Source organism: Borostomias antarcticus, assembly GCF_949987555.1.
Source record: "Borostomias antarcticus genome assembly, chromosome: 23".
Classification (NCBI taxonomy): domain Eukaryota; kingdom Metazoa; phylum Chordata; class Actinopteri; order Stomiiformes; family Stomiidae; genus Borostomias; species Borostomias antarcticus.
Window position 1 is genome coordinate 19426007 of NC_140256.1, and position 17500 is coordinate 19443506.

Here is a 17500-nt window from a genome sequence, read left to right on the forward strand (position 1 = left end):
AAAGTTCGCAATGATTTCAGCGATGAGATCTTCACTAGCTCATGGTCATATTCCAAGGACATTATCGAGAGAATGACGCCCACTGGAACCACGTCAGGATACAGAAACTATGACCTCCATGTGATAGATAAAAAGAGTCAGGTCAGTAGGGCTCATGGGAAATCCATGTTTCTCTAGCATGTCCTGTCACACCGGCCCACCTAGAGGTCCAATCCATTCTTGAGGTGGGCCTGGGTCCAGACGTTCGAATCTGCCCAGGCGCCCAATAAAAGTTTTTGAAGTTCTCAACGGAGTGTAACAAGTTGACAATTCTGTCTGATATCAAGCTAATAAGACATAACAAAGAACCTTCCAAGAAAGACATGCTATCCGTACATATGACAAATAAACCACCTTGAACATTGAACCCTGAAGTATTTTTTATTATTAAATACTGACTCAGAAAAGCATAAAGTATTAGAAAAAAAGGTGCTACCTTGAGCCGTACCTGGTCAGGAGAATTCAAGAAATGAAACCGATGTTTTATCAGGAACTAAATGGGCTCCTTAGATTTTTCATCAGAATGTAGAGCTCTGCAGTTTTGTTGAATTGTTTGTAATACTTTTTCTCCATAGAACAAGCAGCTGTTGGTGCTCAAGAGCAACATAGAAGTGGCCCAGTTCCAGAGCAATGCTCCTCGCCAACTGCCTCTCTCTGAGGAGTTCTGGAAGGATCTGTCCCAGCTGCCCACAGTGTATGACTACGCCAGATACAGCAGAGTTCTGGAAAGGTTCGGGACTCACTACCGTACGGAGGGGAGCCTGGGGGGCCACTTCAACGCCATTATCAGCATCGACGAGAAAACAGCAAAGTACTACAGTAAGAGTCTGAGCCCCAACATAATGTGAGAGAAAGAGCACACTGAGTTGAAAATGGTATATCAGTTTGTTAGTTAGTTAACTAGTTGGTCAGTCAGTTGGTTGGTCAGTCAGTCAGTTAGTCAGTCAGCTACATGTAGTTAGTCAGTTAGTTAACTAGTTGGTCAGTCAGTTGGTTGGTTAGTCAGTCAGTCAGTTAGTCAGTCAGCTACATGTAGTTAGTCAGTCAGTTAGTTAACTAGTTGGTCAGTCAGTTGGTTGGTCAGTCAGTCAGTTAGTCAGTCAGCTACATGTAGTTAGTCAGTTAGTTAACTAGTTGGTCAGTCAGTTGGTTGGTCAGTCAGTCAGTTAGTCAGTCAGCTACATGTAGTTAGTCAGTTAGTTAACTAGTTGGTCAGTCAGTTGGTTGGTTAGTCAGTCAGTCAGTCAGTCTGTCGGTCGGTCAGTCGATGGGACTGACCCAGTTAGTTTGTTGGTTTGTTAGTAAGATAGCCTGGTAGGCCTGGTAAAACATGATGTCATATAACATCAGCTCTCATATGAAAGGTACTAGTGATACACACCTTCAAAGACGGACTGATAAGACGAAGAAACACTGGAGCTATGCATCAGATGACCAGTTGTCTCTATGAATGGAAATGCAGTTGAGAGCCTTCCTTCTGTTCACTATGTGTTCACAGAAAATGAGGAACACAGCAGTCGTGTGTGTAGAACGAAGAAACGGGTCATATTCTTCTTCTTTCATAAAGAGTCAAAATCATGCGAAGAGTCCTCTGGAAGCTCCAGCACATCCACTGGTAGGTAAAACTATAGAAACTACAGGAGCCATGTAATGACCATGATCCTAATAAAACTATAGAAACTACAGGAGCCATGTAATGATCATGATCCTAATAAAACTATAGAAACTACAGGAGCCATGTAATGATCATGATCCTAATAAAACTATAGAAACTACAGGCAGCCAAGTCATGATCATGATCCTAATAAACCAACCACAGTACAATTTGACATTTTAGGTTTGTTCAGTTTGGTCAAAAGCATGTAGGGATGATTTCATAACATTATACTTTTAATGATCATGATAATATAATGATAATCTAAACAGACAGTGTAAAGCACCAAAATGTGATGGTTCTGCAGGATTGGTCAGTCAGTCAGTCAGTCAGTCAGTCAGTCAGTCAGTCAGTCAGTCAGTCAGTCAGTCAGTCAACAGCCTCTGTCCCTCTGGGAAGGCCAGACAAGGGTGAGTACTGTGTTTCAGGCGGGGTCCTGGGAATCCCAGGTAGGGCATCGGGACCCGCCTTCCCGGAGGTTGTTTGGGCTGGAAATGTAACCATTGTGCATTAGTAGCCTAAAACAATTAATAAACACTCAATATATCGTGTGAAATGTATTATTGTATTCTTAGATAAGTGGGCATATGAGCTATGTATATTTTTTAAAGTTATGCACGAAGATTCGAAGAAAAAGAAGCACCGGTAAGTTAAAGGAGTAGTAAAGGGAAAATGCATGTTTAGCCGTGTTTTAAGGTTACTTATGATCATATACAATGGTTCAGATCAAAAAGTTGACAAAACTAGCACTTTTGAGAAAGTCTGATAATTGCTCTACCACCGTTTTGGTCATACAATGGATGTAGGTGGGCACCATGAAAATCTTTCAAAAAACATGTTAAACTCTCAATTTCAAAGACAAGAAGCTCACCGAGGGGATAATTGGTGTCACCTCGTAAGACCTTAATTCACCCATGTTGAAGAGTAAGATGTTGGAACAACGTCTCGATATCAACGTTAATTCACCTTTCAAAATCAAAACTTTATCCAACGTTGATTCACATAGTCACATGACGTTGAATCACCCGTGAATCAACATTGAAATGCCAGCTGGGCGTGCTTCAATCGCTGACCTCACCCCACCTGCCTTTTTCCCCCTCCGCAATATATCCTCTAGGGGCCCGCGGGTTCACAGAATACACAGAGTATTGCTATTGCTATTTCGACGTGAGGTGATCGGCACACCTCTCGAAATACAATACACACTGTAGTCTATTGCTATTGCTTTTCTGACATGAGGTTTTGCACACCTCTCGAAATACAATACGGTTGTATTGTTTTTATTTTGGCACAAATATTCCTGACCGACATTGAAATACAAAGCATTTTTGTATTTATTATGACATGTGTATTGTATTTAAATGTGCGTATTGTATTTCATTTTGGCACATATATATGGGGGTGACTCGTGCCAAAATGAAATACAATACACACCTTGAAATACAATACGGTTGTATTGTTTTTATTTTGGCACAAATATTCCTGACCGACATTGATATACAAAGCATTTTTGTATTGTATTCATGTTACATGTGTATTGTATTTCAATATCGTGTATTGTATTTCAGTGTGTGTATTGTATTTAATTTTGGCACGAATCACCCTCCATATAGGCCTAGTGTAGCCTACAATGTAAGCGCAAGTTGTTTTTTTTTCCACATAGCCTACTTTTAAATCGTGAATTTGAGCTCTTTTTTGTTTTCACATGTTGATTTTTATAAATAAAACGTTTAATATGATACATTATTATACAATATCACTATTCTGTTGCATTTATTTGTCTACATAGCATAAATCCAATTTTAAAAAGCACTTCCAATTTCTACGGGACATCCCGGGATGACCCGGGAAGAGTCAGAAAATTCCCGGGAATTAAAATTGGCTAAATCCAGGAAAATCTGAAACACAATCATGGCCGTTTCTTGACCTGGATATTTGTTTAGGTTATGCCACTTCCAACAATATTGCCAAAGTTGAAGTGGCGGGAGGGTCCATCGGCCACATCGCAGCGCTGGAGAACATGGACCTCAGCAGCCCTGACCGGAACGGGGAATTGTACAAGGACTGGGTGGAGTCAGTCAGAACCACTCCAGACGTCATCTCATCAAAGGTAAGAGTTGTCATACGAGGCTCACGTTGCTTGTTGGTCCCTGACGGATCCCGTGTTCCTTCCTGGTGCATGTGCCATGTGTATGTCCTGCTGAGATGTTACTGGGCATCATGCTGTGTTGTGCTGTACTGTATTGGGTTTTACAGTATCTCATCTTTTCATATGTGCTAGTGTCATATCACGCCCTGCTGTTGTGTGTTTTCCTGGGTGACGCAGCATGGTGTTGTGTGTTGTCTTAACGTGACGCAGCATGGTGTTGTGTGTTGTCCTAATGTGACGTGGTATGGTGTTGTGTGTTGTCCTATCTAAATGCAGCGTGTTGTGTGTTGTCCTATCGTGACACGGCATGGTGTTGTGTGTTGTCCTATCGTGATGTGGCATGGTGTTGTGTGTTGTCCTATCGTGACACGGCATGGTGTTGTGTGTTGTCCTATCGTGATGTGGCATGGTGTTGTGTGTCATCCTACAGTGACATGGTGTGGTGTTGTCCTAACGTGACACATGTTATTGTGTGTTGTCCTACTGTATGGTGACGTGGCATGTGTTGTCCTATTGTGATGTGGTTTGGTGTTGTGTGTTGTCCTATCGCAACGTGGCATGGTGTTGTGTGTTGTCTTATCCTCATATGGCATGGTGTTGTGTGTTGTTCTAATCGTAACACAGCATGGTGTTGTGTGTTGTCATATTGTGACATGGCATGGTGTTGTGTGTTGTCCTATCCTGATATGGTGTGGTGTTGTGTGTTGTCCTATCGTGACATGGCATGGTGCTGTGTGTTGTCCTATCGTGACATGGCGTTGTGTGTGGTCCTATTGTGACATGGCATGGTGTTGTGTGTGGTCCTATCGTGACATGGCATGGTGTTGTGTGTGGTCCTATCGTGACATGGCATGGTGTTGTGTGTTGTCATATTGTGACATGGCATGGTTTGTGTGTTGTCCTATCATAAAGCAGCATCTTGTTGTATGTTATCCTATCGTGACACGGCGTGGTGATGTGCTATTATGACACGGCGTGGTGTTGTGCTATCATGACACGGCGTGGTGTTGTGCTATCATGACACGGCGTGGTGTTATCCTATCGTGACACGGCGTGGTGTTATCCTATCGTGACACGGCGTGGTGTTGTGCTATCATGACACAGCGTGGTGTTGTGCTATCATGACACGGCGTGGTGTTGTGCTATCATGACACAGCGTGGTGGTGTACTATCATGACACGGCGTGGTGTTGTGCTATCATGACACAGCGTGGTGTTGTGCTATCATGACACGGCGTGGTGTTATCCTATCGTGACACGGCGTGGTGTTGTGATATCATGACACGGCGTGGTGTTGTGCTATCATGACACGGCGTGGTGTTGTGCTATCATGACACAGCGTGGTGTTGTGCTATCATGACACGGCGTGGTGTTGTGCTATCATGACACGGCGTGGTGTTGTGCTATCGTGACACGGCGTGGTGTTGTGCTATCATGACACGGTGTGGTGTTGTGCTATCATGACACGGCGTGGTGTTGTGCTATCGTGACACGGCGTGGTGTTGGGCTATCGTGACACGGCGTGGTGTTGTGCTATCATGACACGGCGTGGTGTTGTGCTATCGTGACACGGCGTGGTGTTGGGCTATCGTGACACGGCGTGGTGTTGTGCTATCATGACACGGCGTGGTGTTGTGCTATCGTGACACGGCGTGGTGTTGGGCTATCGTGACACGGCGTGGTGTTGTGCTATCATGACAGCGTGGTGTTGTGCTATCGTGACACGGCGTGGTGTTGTGCTATCGTGACACGGCGTGGTGTTGTGCTATCGTGACACGGATGGTGTTGTGCTATCGTGACACGGATGGTGTTGTGCTATCATGACACGGCGTGGTGTTATCCTATCATGACACGGCGTGGTGTCGTGTGTGTGCAGCTGGCCCCGCTGTGGGAGCTGGTGAAGGAGGTGCAGTGTGCGGGGCTGAAGAGGATGCACCTGGGCCGGGCCATAGAGCAGTACCTGCGCGAGAGGCACCCCTGCCGATGCAGACCCTGCAGGAACAACGGCCTGGCCGTCCTAGAGGGGCTCACCTGCAGCTGCGTCTGCAAGCATGGCACCAAGGCTCCGGCCTGCGAGGCCGGCTCCGAGCTGGAGGGACAAGCAGGTGAGGGGTGGCGTGATGTCATGGCAGGGGCGGAGATTCACTTTTATTCCCATGGGGTTTTTTCACCTCAAAGGGGCCCCTAGCCTGTCTGTCAATCAAACATATGTTTCTAATAATATATTCATTAAAATAGCCTATTGAATATATCTTAATTTGTACCAACTGACCCTCAAATTCTAGGTGTACCACAGATTTGAGAGACGATTCTCACTCATTGAAGACAGCAGATATGTTTTATTTAGTTTAAGACGACTGAAAGTGTGCTCTGCCTGTGCACCGCTTATGGGAATAGTGAGATAGATCTGATATAAAGAAGGTCCTCGTCGTCACTGGTGTCATTATCAGGACACCTGCTAGCACGATCCCCGAGATTCCCCTCTTCACCTTTTTCTCCTCTCTTTTCGCTTAAAGGACAATGCTCGTTTTTGACAACCTGGACCTTATTTACGACATATTATAAGACGTTTGACTCACCGAGATAACTTTGGTGTAGTTCGGAGGCCTTTAGAAGAAATTTAAAATCCAGCGCGAGCCAGTATATCCATGTAATCGCTAGTTGTGCTTACATAGAGCATAGGCCTGTTGTGGTTTTTCACATGCCTCTGTAATATGATCTTTAGAAACGTCTTTAGACACGAAATAGCTTCCTCACTTGCTCCAGCACGCATGCACACAGCGTGCTGGAGCAACGATTGCGCGCTGTGCGAATGCGTGCTGGAGCAAGTGAGGAAGCTATTTCGTTCCAAAAGACGTTTCTAAAGATCATGGCATGTGAAAACCACAACAGTTATGCTCTATGTAAGCACAACTAGCGATTCATCAAGACAGATTGATGAAAACAACCGTTTCTCAGCAGAAAATAGATTTTTAGAAACTGCATTCTAAGTGCCCCGTCCACCGCCATTACATGGATATACTGGCTCGCGCTGGATTTTAAATTTCTTCTACATGCCTCCGAATTACACCAAAGTGATCTCGGTGAGTCAAACGTCTTATAATATGTCGTAAATAAGGTCCAGGTTGTCAAAAACGAGCATTGTCCTTTAAGAGCAACAGATTTATTTCTTTGTTTTTCCATTTTTTATCTTCACTTCCGTTCGCCCTCCCAGGAGTGATCCATGGCAGCTGGTCCTGTTGGTCCGACTGGACATCCTGCTCTAAGGGTGAGAGGAGGAGAACGCGTTCATGCAATAATCCCGCCCCTCAGAACGGCGGCCAACACTGCATCGGCGAGCCTGCGGAGAGAGGCACCTGTGATGAGGATCTGGAGCACCTCAGGTCAGCCACCCTGACGCCACCTCCACCCCCAGGCTGAGACTGCCCTGACGCCACCTCCACCCCCAGGCTGAGACTGCCCTGACGCCACCTCCACCCCCAGGCTGAGACTGCCCTGACGCCACCTCCACCCCCAGGCTGAGACTGCCCTGACGCCACCTCCACCCCCAGACTGAGACTGCCCTGACGCCACCTCCACCCCCAGGCTGAGACTGCCCTGACGCCACCTCCACCCCCAGGCTGAGACTGCCCTGACGCCACCTCCACCCCCAGACTGAGACTGCCCTGACGCCACCTCCACCCCCAGGCTGAGACTGCCCTGACGCCACCTCCACCCCCAGGCTGAGACTGCCCTGACGCCACCTCCACCCCCAGGCTGAGACTGCCCTGACGCCACCTCCACCCCCAGACTGAGACTGCCCTGACGCCACCTCCACCCCCAGGCTGAGACTGCCCTGACGCCACCTCCACCCCCAGGCTGAGACTGCCCTGACGCCACCTCCACCCCCAGGCTGAGACTGCCCTGACGCCACCTCCACCCCCAGGCTGAGACTGCCCTGACGCCACCTCCACCCCCAGGCTGAGACTGCCCTGACGCCACCTCCACCCCCAGGCTGAGACTGCCCTGACGCCACCCCCAGGCTGAGACTGCCCTGACGCCACCTCCACCCCCAGACTGAGACTGCCCTGACGCCACCCCCACCCCCAGACTGAGACTGCCCTGACGCCACCCCCAGACTGAGACTGCCCTGACGCCACCTCCACCCCCAGGCTGAGACTGCCCTGACGCCACCCCCAGACTGAGACTGCCCTGACGCCACCTCCACCCCCAGACTGAGACTGCCCTGACGCCACCCCCAGACTGAGACTGCCCTGACGCCACCTCCACCCCCAGACTGAGACTGCCCTGACGCCACCTCCACCCCCAGGCTGAGACTGCCCTGACGCCACCCCCAGACTGAGACTGCCCTGACGCCACCTCCACCCCCAGACTGAGACTGCCCTGACGCCACCTCCACCCCCAGGCTGAGACTGCCCTGACGCCACCCCCAGGCTGAGACTGCCCTGACGCCACCTCCACCCCCAGACTGAAACTGCCCTGACAGGGTGCATGCTGGTAAAGCGCTCTGTCTTTCTTTGTCTGCTCCCCTACTCTTCCTCCCTCTCTCTGTTTCCCTCTCTCTCTCCCTCTCTCTCTCCCTCCCTCTCTCTCCCTCTCTTTGTCTCTCTCTCTCTTTCTTTCTCTCCCTCTCTCTCTCATTCTCTCTCTCCCTCCCTCTATCTTTCTCTCTCTCCCTCTCCCTCTCTCTCTTTCTTTCTATCTCTCTCTCTCTACATGTAGGTTCATGGAGCCTCAGTGCTTTGACATGTCTCAGCTGAAGAGGGAGGTGTGTGGGACTCCCCCTCCTATGTCCAATGGCTTTGTCCTGGTGAGTACAGTAGCACCTGACCCCAGATCCTTGACTTGTCAATGCAATGTTCTCAACCTCAAGATTGAGCGACACACCATCAAATAGTATTTGGACCCAGGTCTGTAAACAGTACTCATCTTCTCATAGAGTTTAGAGCAGTGGGAGGTGTTTCGTTGTGACCCAGTACCTTTCATGTGCCTTAGTTTCCCTCTGTTCTCTCTTGCTCAGGACCCCAGAGATGTTTACTTGGTGGGTAGTACAGTCGAGTACACCTGCATCCAAGGCTACCATCTGATTGGCGACAGGATGGCAGAGTGTAAGGGGGATAAAACCTGGACCAGACCGGTCAGGGAGTGTCAGAGTAAGTGATACTTGATTCACCTGCAGGGTCAGTATTATTCTCAGACAGCCCATCCTGGACAGCCCTTCTCAGCTGCTTCCCCCTCTCTCTCCCTCACCCCCTCTTTCTCTGTCCTCTTCCCCCTCTTCCTCTCTCCCTCTCTGTCCTCTTCCCCCTCTTCCTCTCTCCCTCTCTGGCCTCCCCCTCTTCCTCTCTCCCTCTCTGGTCTCCCTAACTTCCTCTCTCCCTCACCCCCTCTTTCTCTGTCCTCTTCCCCCTCTTCCTCTCTCCCTCTCTGGTCTCCCTAACTTCCTCTCCCAGACTCCAGGTGTCGTTTCCCGTCCCTGGATGATGATGTCATAGCGTCTGTCCGACTGCCTTCCTATGACATTGGACAGAAGCTCCTCCTTTCCTGCCCCGAGGGCAGAAGTGTTCTAGGGGACGCAGAGGTCATCTGTGACCCCAGTCTCAACTGGTCACCAAACCCAGAGACCACCCGTTGTAGTGCCGGTACGTTGGTCGGTCTCTGCTGGTCTCTCTTCAGTAGCAGTTTGACACAGGCACAGACCACTTCCTTTCAAATGACAGAGAAATCACAAGGCTTTCATCACAAGCTCTATCTAATCAGGATTTCCTCTTTTGTTCAGCACTGCCAGAACCAGAACCAACCCCCCCGGTGGACCCAGGTATCCACTGTGAAAGATGGGAAAAACCAGTGGACCTAAAATGCATGTGCATCGCTCCCTACCAATGCCCGTAGGTTCACCTCCCATCTTTATCATGTGCATCGCTCCCTACCAATGCCCGTAGGTTCACCTCCCATCTTTATCATGTGCATCGCTCCCTACCAATGCCCGTAGGTTCACCTCCCATCTTTATCATGTGCATCGCTCCCTACCAATGCCCGTAGGTTCACCTCCCATCTTTATCATGAGCATCGCTCCCTACCAATGCCCGTAGGTTCACCTCCCATCTTTATCATGAGCATCGCTCCCTACCAATGCCCCCAGGTTCACCTCACACCTTTACACTCCAGGCAACTGTAACCAAGTTACTGGTTAAACTCATTCCTCAGTATTAAATGTGACAGCCACTGGTGGTTTTTCCTTAAAGTTGCACAGAAACGGACGTTTGAGATCATCTAACTTCCATAGTTTGACGTATTTCTGACGCAAACAAGCTATGAGGGTGGGACATAATGTTTAGAGGAATTTGATTGGGACATTGACAAGTGGACGGGTTTTAAAGGACTATGCTCGTTTTTGACAACCTGGACCTTATTTACGACATATTATAAGAAGTTTGACTCACCCAGATCACTTTTGTGTTGTTCGGAGGCCTGTAGAAGAAATTTAAAATCCAGCGCGAGCCAGTATATCCATGTAATGGCGGCGCACGGGGCAAAGGGAATGCAGCTTCTCAAAATCCATTTTCGGCCGCTAAACGGTTGTTTTCATCAATCACATTGCATGAATCGACAGTTGATATTCCTCTACGCGAGCCATTCTTTCGGTTTTCAAATACGTGGTCTGTAGCCACTGTAATATGATCTTTACACTGGCTATGCTCCCTCACATTCTCTGCGCTACGATCGGATTGTTGCTGACGAATGACGACGACAATATTCTCGGCACCAACTACGATCGTAGCGCAGAGAATGTGAGCCTGAGAATAGCAGGCTGCGCGCTGGCCTGTGCGCATGCGTGCTGGAGCAAGTGGGGGAGAGGCGTTTAAAGATCATATTACGGTGGCTACAGACCACGTCTTTGAAAACCGAAAGAATGGCTCGCGTAGAGGAATATCAACTGTCGATTCATGCAATGTGATTGATGAAAACAACCGTTTAGCGGCCGAAAATGGATTTTGAGAAGCTGCATTCCCTTTGCCCCGTGCGCCGCCATTACATGGATATACTGGCTCGCGCTGGATTTTAAATTTCTTCTACATGCCTCCGAACAACACAAAAGTGATCTGGGTGAGTCAAACTTCTTATAATATGTCGTAAATAAGGTCCAGGTTGTCAAAAACGAGCATAGTCCTTTAAGAACTTTAGACATTCGATAGAAGGATAGCGTTGATTGACGGGTGGATGTCGTGAGATTATTAGCCTCAAATCTAAGGTACCTGTTGTCGTCATTGTACATGACCTACCGTTTTCCAGGAAGTAATAAATTATATACTTTGATATAAGATAACAACAAAGTTAGAATTTTGTAATTTTTGTAGGCATACATCGTTGAATAGGTGAACACTATGACCAATTATGTGAACCAAAATGGGACAGAATGCTTTTTTCATTTCTGTGCGACTTTAAGTAGGGAAAAGTCATTGTTCTGTTTTAAACAGATGATGAAAGTGTAAATTGTATTGTGATGTGCCATGCATTCAGAGCTGTTCACACTTACACACACTTTGCCTGCTTTGTTGACAAAACATGACCATTTAGTGATCCTAAAACTGTTATATTGAATGGGTTCTTCGCAACTTCAATGTTCGTAATATAAAAAAGTAAAGTAAAAAATTAGCCCTCTAGCGCATTATGAGGACTGCCGACATAAGAACCAAATACCGCCCACCCACGCCAACTCATCACTACTGTAGCTTTTGGGTGGCATAGCTGGTTAGAGTGGTGTTCATGAGAAGGGGTGGTGTGCGTTGGTCAGTCAGAGGACCTGAGTTCGAACCCAACGTGGGCAAGTAAGGGTGGAAGCAATACTGATGAGCGACACAGTGACACCTGCTACAGTGGTGCCGTGACCCAGATACACAGTTGGGCTCAGCTCCACCAGCTGGGGTCGCTGTGGTGTGTGGAATGAGTTTAGGGAGGTGAGTAACAGTTTAACCAAGTTAAAGTGTTAAACTGACCCCTCAGTAGTATTAATACTGCCCTTTTACTCATTTACTACTGTAGCTTGTGGGTGGAGTAGCTGGCTAAACCGTTGTTTATGAGAGATAGTCATGTGTGTTGGCAAGAGAGAGGACGGGAGATTGAGCCCAGTGTGGGCGAGTGAAGGTGGAAGCAGTACTGATGAGACTCTGACACCTGCTACCCAACCTTACATCCCATGTGTAGGAAGAGCCGTTCCGCTGACTGTGTGTTGCTGTCCCGTCCAGGTCGTCTCTGGCGGTGTGCGCCACCACTGTGGGGAGGTCACGGACAGACCTGGTGAGCGTGTGCAAGATGCACGCCATGCAGTGCAGGGGGATGAGCATGAAGCTAGCGGAGGACAGCGCCTGCATGTGGCCAAACCACGCAACTACACCCTGCGGTAACTGCCAGCTCTGGGAGACGTGCAATGGTATGAATAAACTGAATAGAAGAGAATTAATACACATTCATCTTTGATGGCGCGGTTCTGTTTTGTGTTTTTACTGCATCTATTAGTATTAATTGCGTCAGTGATTTTGCATTTATAATGTGTCCAGTTCCGTTCACCGTCTTTGTCGTCTTCTCCCAGAGCAAACCAGCGTGTGTCGCTGCAAGGACCCGTCTGAGTGCGTGGCCCCCGGGACCAGCGTGTGCGTGCGCGTTGGGGACGGCTCCGCCGCCCAGACCATGAGCGAGTGTGAGGCAGGACTGATGAGGTGTAGAGGTCAGAAGGTGTTTGTCCTCAGCATCGCGCCGTGTGTGTGTGTGGGGGGGGCGTGTGAGGCCTGAGGCCTGGGGGGCCTGGGGGGAGGGGGGGTCCTCTCCCCTCTCCCCTCTCCCCTCTCCCCTCCCCTCTCCCCTCTCCCCTCTCCTCTCCCCTCCCCCCTCTCCCCTCTCCCCTCCCCTCTCCCCTCTCCCCTCTCCTCTCCCCTCCCCCCTCTCCCCTCTCCTCTCCCCTCTCCCCTCTCCCCTCTCCCCTCCCCTCTCCCCTCTCCTCTCCCCTCCCCCCTCTCCCCTCTCCTCTCTCCTCTCCCCTCTCCCCTCTCCCCTCTCCCCTCCCCCCTCTCCCCTCTCCTCTCCCCTCTCCCCTCCCCCCTCTCCTCTCTCCTCTCCTCTCCCCTCTCCTCTCCCCTCTCCCCTCTCCCCTCTCCCCTCTCCTCTCTCCTCTCCCCTCTCCCCTCCCCTCTCCCCTCCTCCCTCTCCCCTCCCCCCTCTCCCCTCTCCCCTCTCCCCTCTCCCCTCCCCCCTCCCCCCTCTCCCCTCTCCCCTCTCCCCTCTCCCCTCCCCCCTCTCCTCTCTCCTCTCCCCTCTCCCCTCTCCCCTCCCCTCTCCCCTCTCCCCTCTCCCCTCTCCCCTCCCCCCTCTCCCCTCTCCCCTCCCCCCTCTCCCCTCTCCCTCCCCCCTCTCCCCTCTCCCCTCTCCCCTCTCCCCTCCCCTCTCCCCTCCCCCCTCTCCCCTCTCCCCTCTCCCCTCCCCCCTCTCCCCTCTCCCCTCTCCTCTCTCCCCTCTCCCCTGACTGTGTTATCTTACCACCTCTCTCTCATGTCAAGTCCAATCTATTTCTAAAGCACATTTAAAAACAACCCACCAATGTGCTGTACAAATCAGAGCAGACAGGAAATTCACAATATAAAATCACAATTAAAAAAACTAAATATAAAAACACCCACATAACCATCAATACACACAGCACATAGGTAAATATAGGAATATGAGAGATAACTATATATATATATAATATATATATATAATATACATACCCGACCCGACCCCGGATAAGCGGCTGACGATGGATGGATGGTTGGATGGATATATAATGGATATATAATGGATATATAATGGATATATATGGATATTTAATACACATTGTTACATATATCCCCTTTCAATGCATCGTGTGATTGCACTACTGTACATCATTAAAATAACTGTTCATGAACCGTGCATCAGTCTTCCTTTCTATTTTATTTTTTAGAACACATTTTGTTCAAAACAATCTTCCAAGAAGCATGGCAAGTCACCAAAGACACTGTCCATTAGAACTAGCTGGAAAGACTAGAAGATGATAGCCAACTTGGTGTGAAGTAGCATTCCATTCTGTCATCACGTTCTGTCAACATGGCTGCCTCTTCATGCTGTTTCTTTAGAAGAGGATGTTCTGTTCTCGTCTTGTCCTTCTCCATTTTAACCAGACAGCTTAGCTTGCCAATAACCCCCCTGCTGACTGGCTCTCTCCTCCTGCTGCTGGCAAGCTGCCTGTCTGCCTTCCTGTCTCTCCATCTGCCTGCCTGTCTGTCTATCTGCCTGTCTGTCTATCTGCCTGTCTGTCTACCTGCCTGCCTGTCTGTCTATCTGCCTGCCTGTCTATCTGCCTGTCTCTCTATCTGCCTGCCTGTCTATCTGCCTGTCTGTCTATCTGCCTGCCTGTCTATCTGCCTGTCTCTCTATCTGCCTGCCTGTCTATCTGCCTGCCTGTCTCTCCATCTGCCTGCCTGTCTGTCTATCTGCCTGTCTGTCTACCTGCCTGTCTCTCTATCTGCCTGTCTCTCTATCTGCCTGCATGTCTCTCTATCTGCCTGTCTGTCTATCTGCCTGTCTCTCCATCTGCCTGCCTGTCTCTCTATCTGCCTTCCTGTCTCTCCATCTGCCTGCCTGTCTCTCTATCTGCCTGTCTGTCTATCTGCCTGTCTCTCTATCTGCCTGTCTGTCTATCTGCCTGCCTGTCTCTCTGCCTACCTGTCTCTCCATCTGCCTGCCTGTCTCTCTATCTGCCTGTCTGTCTCTCTGCCTGCCTTTCTCTCCATCTGCCTGTCTGTCTATCTGCCTGTCTCTCCATCTGCCTGTCTCTCCATCTGCCAGCCTGTCTCTCCATCTGCCTGCCTGTCTCTCTATCTGCCTTCCTGTCTCTCATCTGCCTGCCTGTCTCTCTATCTGCCTGTCTGTCTATCTGCCTGTCTCTCTATCTGCCTGTCTGTCTATCTGCCTGCCTGTCTCTCTGCCTACCTGTCTCTCCATCTGCCTGCCTGTCTCTCTATCTGCCTGTCTGTCTCTCTGCCTGCCTTTCTCTCCATCTGCCTGTCTGTCTATCTGCCTGTCTCTCTATCTGCCTGTCTCTCTATCTGCCTTCCTGTCTCTCATCTGCCTGCCTGTCTCTCTATCTGCCTGTCTGTCTATCTGCCTGTCTGTCTATCTGCCTGTCTCTCTATCTGCCTGTTTGTCTATCTGTCTGTCTGTCTCTCTGCCTGCCTGTCTCTCCATCTGCCTGCCTTCCTGTCTCTCCATCTGCCTGCCTGTCTGTCTATCTGTCCGTCTCTCTATCTGCCTGTCTGTTTGTCTGTCTGTCTGCCTGCCTGCCTGTCTACCTGTTTGCTGGTGTGTGTGTGTGTGTGTGTGTGTGTGTGTGTGTGTGTGTGTGTGTGTGTGTGTGTGTGTGGCGGTGTGTGTGTGCGTGTGTGTGCGTGTGTGTGTGTGTGTGTGTCTGTGCGTGTGTGTGTGTGTGTGGCGGTGTGTGTGTGTGTGCGTGTGTGTGTGTGTGTGTGGCGGTGTGTGTGTGTGTGTGTGTGGCGGTGTGTGTGTGCATGCACAGCATATGTGTGTGCACAGCATACACACATGCACACACAAACACACACACACATGCATGCGCCCACTTGCACACACACACACACCGCCACACACACACACACACGATGCCCAGGTGCAGGGGATCATCTCAGCTCCAGACAGGAACATACTTGTAGTTCATTAAATGTAAACTCCTACCAAGTACTGTACTTTCTGAAGAGAAAGAAGGGATGATGTAAGAAGGGATGATGTAAGAAGGGATGATGTAAGAAGGGATGATGTAAGAAGGGATGATGTAAGAACGTTTAACAATGTTTGTGAAGAAAAACGTCCAAATAAAGCCAAGTCCCTGTTCAGTTAGTTCAGCTGTGCAGAGACAGGCCTCCTTTTAATACCTTAACATGCACTTCCTCCCCCATCTGATATCTCACTAACATGCACTTCCTCCCCCATCTGATATCTCACTAACATGCACTTCCTCCCCCATCTGATATCTCACTAACATGCACTTCCTCCCCCATCTGATATCTCACTAACATGCACTTCCTCCCCCATCTGATATCTCACTAACATGCACTTCCTGACCCATCTGATATCTCACTAACATGCACTTCCTGACCCATCTGATATCTCACTAACATGCACTTCCTGACCCATCTGATATCTCACTAACATGCACTTCCTCCCCCATCTGATATCTCACTAACATGCACTTCCTCCCCCATCTGATATCTCACTAACATGCATTTCCTCCCCCATCTGATATCTCACTAACATGCACTTCCTCCCCCATCTGATATCTCACTAACATGCACTTCCTCCCCCATCTGATATCTCACTAACATGCATTTCCTCCCCCATCTGATATCTCACTAACATGCACTTCCTCCCCCATCTGATATCTCACTAACATGCATTTCCTCCCCCATCTGATATCTCACTAACATGCACTTCCTCCCCCATCTGATATCTCACTAACATGCACTTCCTCCCCCATCTGATATCTCACTAACATGCATTTCCTCCCCCATCTGATATCTCACTAACATGCACTTCCTCCCCCATCTGATATCTCACTAACATGCACTTCCTGACCCATCTGATATCTCACTAACATGCACTTCCTCCCCCATCTGATATCTCACTAACATGCACTTCCTCACCTGATCATCTGATATCTCACTAACATGCACTTCCTCCCCCATCTGATATCTCACTAACATGCACTTCCTCCCCCATCTGATATCTCACTAACATGCACTTCCTCCCCCATCTGATATCTCACTAACATGCACTTCCTCCCCCATCTGATATCTCACTAACATGCACTTCCTGACCCATCTGATATCTCACTAACATGCACTTCCTCCCCCATCTGATATCTCACTAACATGCACTTCCTCTCCCATCTGATATCTCACTAACATGCACTTCCTCCCCCATCTGATATCTCACTAACATGCACTTCCTCTCCCATCTGATATCTCACTAACATGCACTTCCTCCCCCATCTGATATCTCACTAACATGCACTTCCTCACCTGATCATCTGATATCTCACTAACATGCACTTCCTCCCCCATCTGATATCTCACTAACATGCACTTCCTCCCCCATCTGATATCTCACTAACATGCACTTCCTCCCCCATCTGATATCTCACTAACATGCACTTCCTCCCCCATCTGATATCTCACTAACATGCACTTCCTGACCCATCTGATATCTCACTAACATGCACTTCCTCCCCCATCTGATATCTCACTAACATGCACTTCCTCCCCCATCTGATATCTCACTAACATGCACTTCCTCCCCCATCTCATATCTCACTAACATGCACTTCCTCCCCCATCTGATATCTCACTAACATGCACTTCCTCCCCCATCTCATATCTCACTAACATGCACTTCCTCCCCCATCTCATATCTCACACCAGTCATCATTTTGGGGGAGGTACAGTAGGAGGTACAGTAGGAGGTACAGTAGGAGGTACAGTAGGAGGTACAGTAGGAGGAAGAGATTCAAAGTGGGCCACAGACTCCTAGTGACCTCCTGGGGTCAGATGTGCACTGTGCCAGCCTGAGCAGGGT

General features: G+C 49.1%; 1 protein-coding gene across 1 annotated transcript in view; it reads left to right on the forward strand.

Annotated features, from left to right (window-relative positions):
• c7a (complement component 7a) overlaps positions 1–12631 on the forward strand; it is a gene marked incomplete at its 3' end in the record, with an annotated part of 16325 nt that extends 3694 nt beyond the window's left edge. Inside the window, exons 6-17 of the mRNA XM_084456895.1 lie at positions 1–141; positions 615–858; positions 1538–1654; positions 3637–3803; positions 5718–5946; positions 7056–7224; positions 8564–8651; positions 8862–8994; positions 9295–9483; positions 9621–9729; positions 12088–12272; positions 12432–12631. The exon at positions 1–141 is cut by the window's left edge and continues 3 nt beyond it. Of these exons, the coding sequence (XP_084313021.1) occupies positions 1–141; positions 615–858; positions 1538–1654; positions 3637–3803; positions 5718–5946; positions 7056–7224; positions 8564–8651; positions 8862–8994; positions 9295–9483; positions 9621–9729; positions 12088–12272; positions 12432–12631 (1971 nt within the window). The remainder of the gene's footprint in view (positions 142–614; positions 859–1537; positions 1655–3636; positions 3804–5717; positions 5947–7055; positions 7225–8563; positions 8652–8861; positions 8995–9294; positions 9484–9620; positions 9730–12087; positions 12273–12431) is intronic.
• Positions 12632–17500: the final 4869 nt, after the last annotated feature.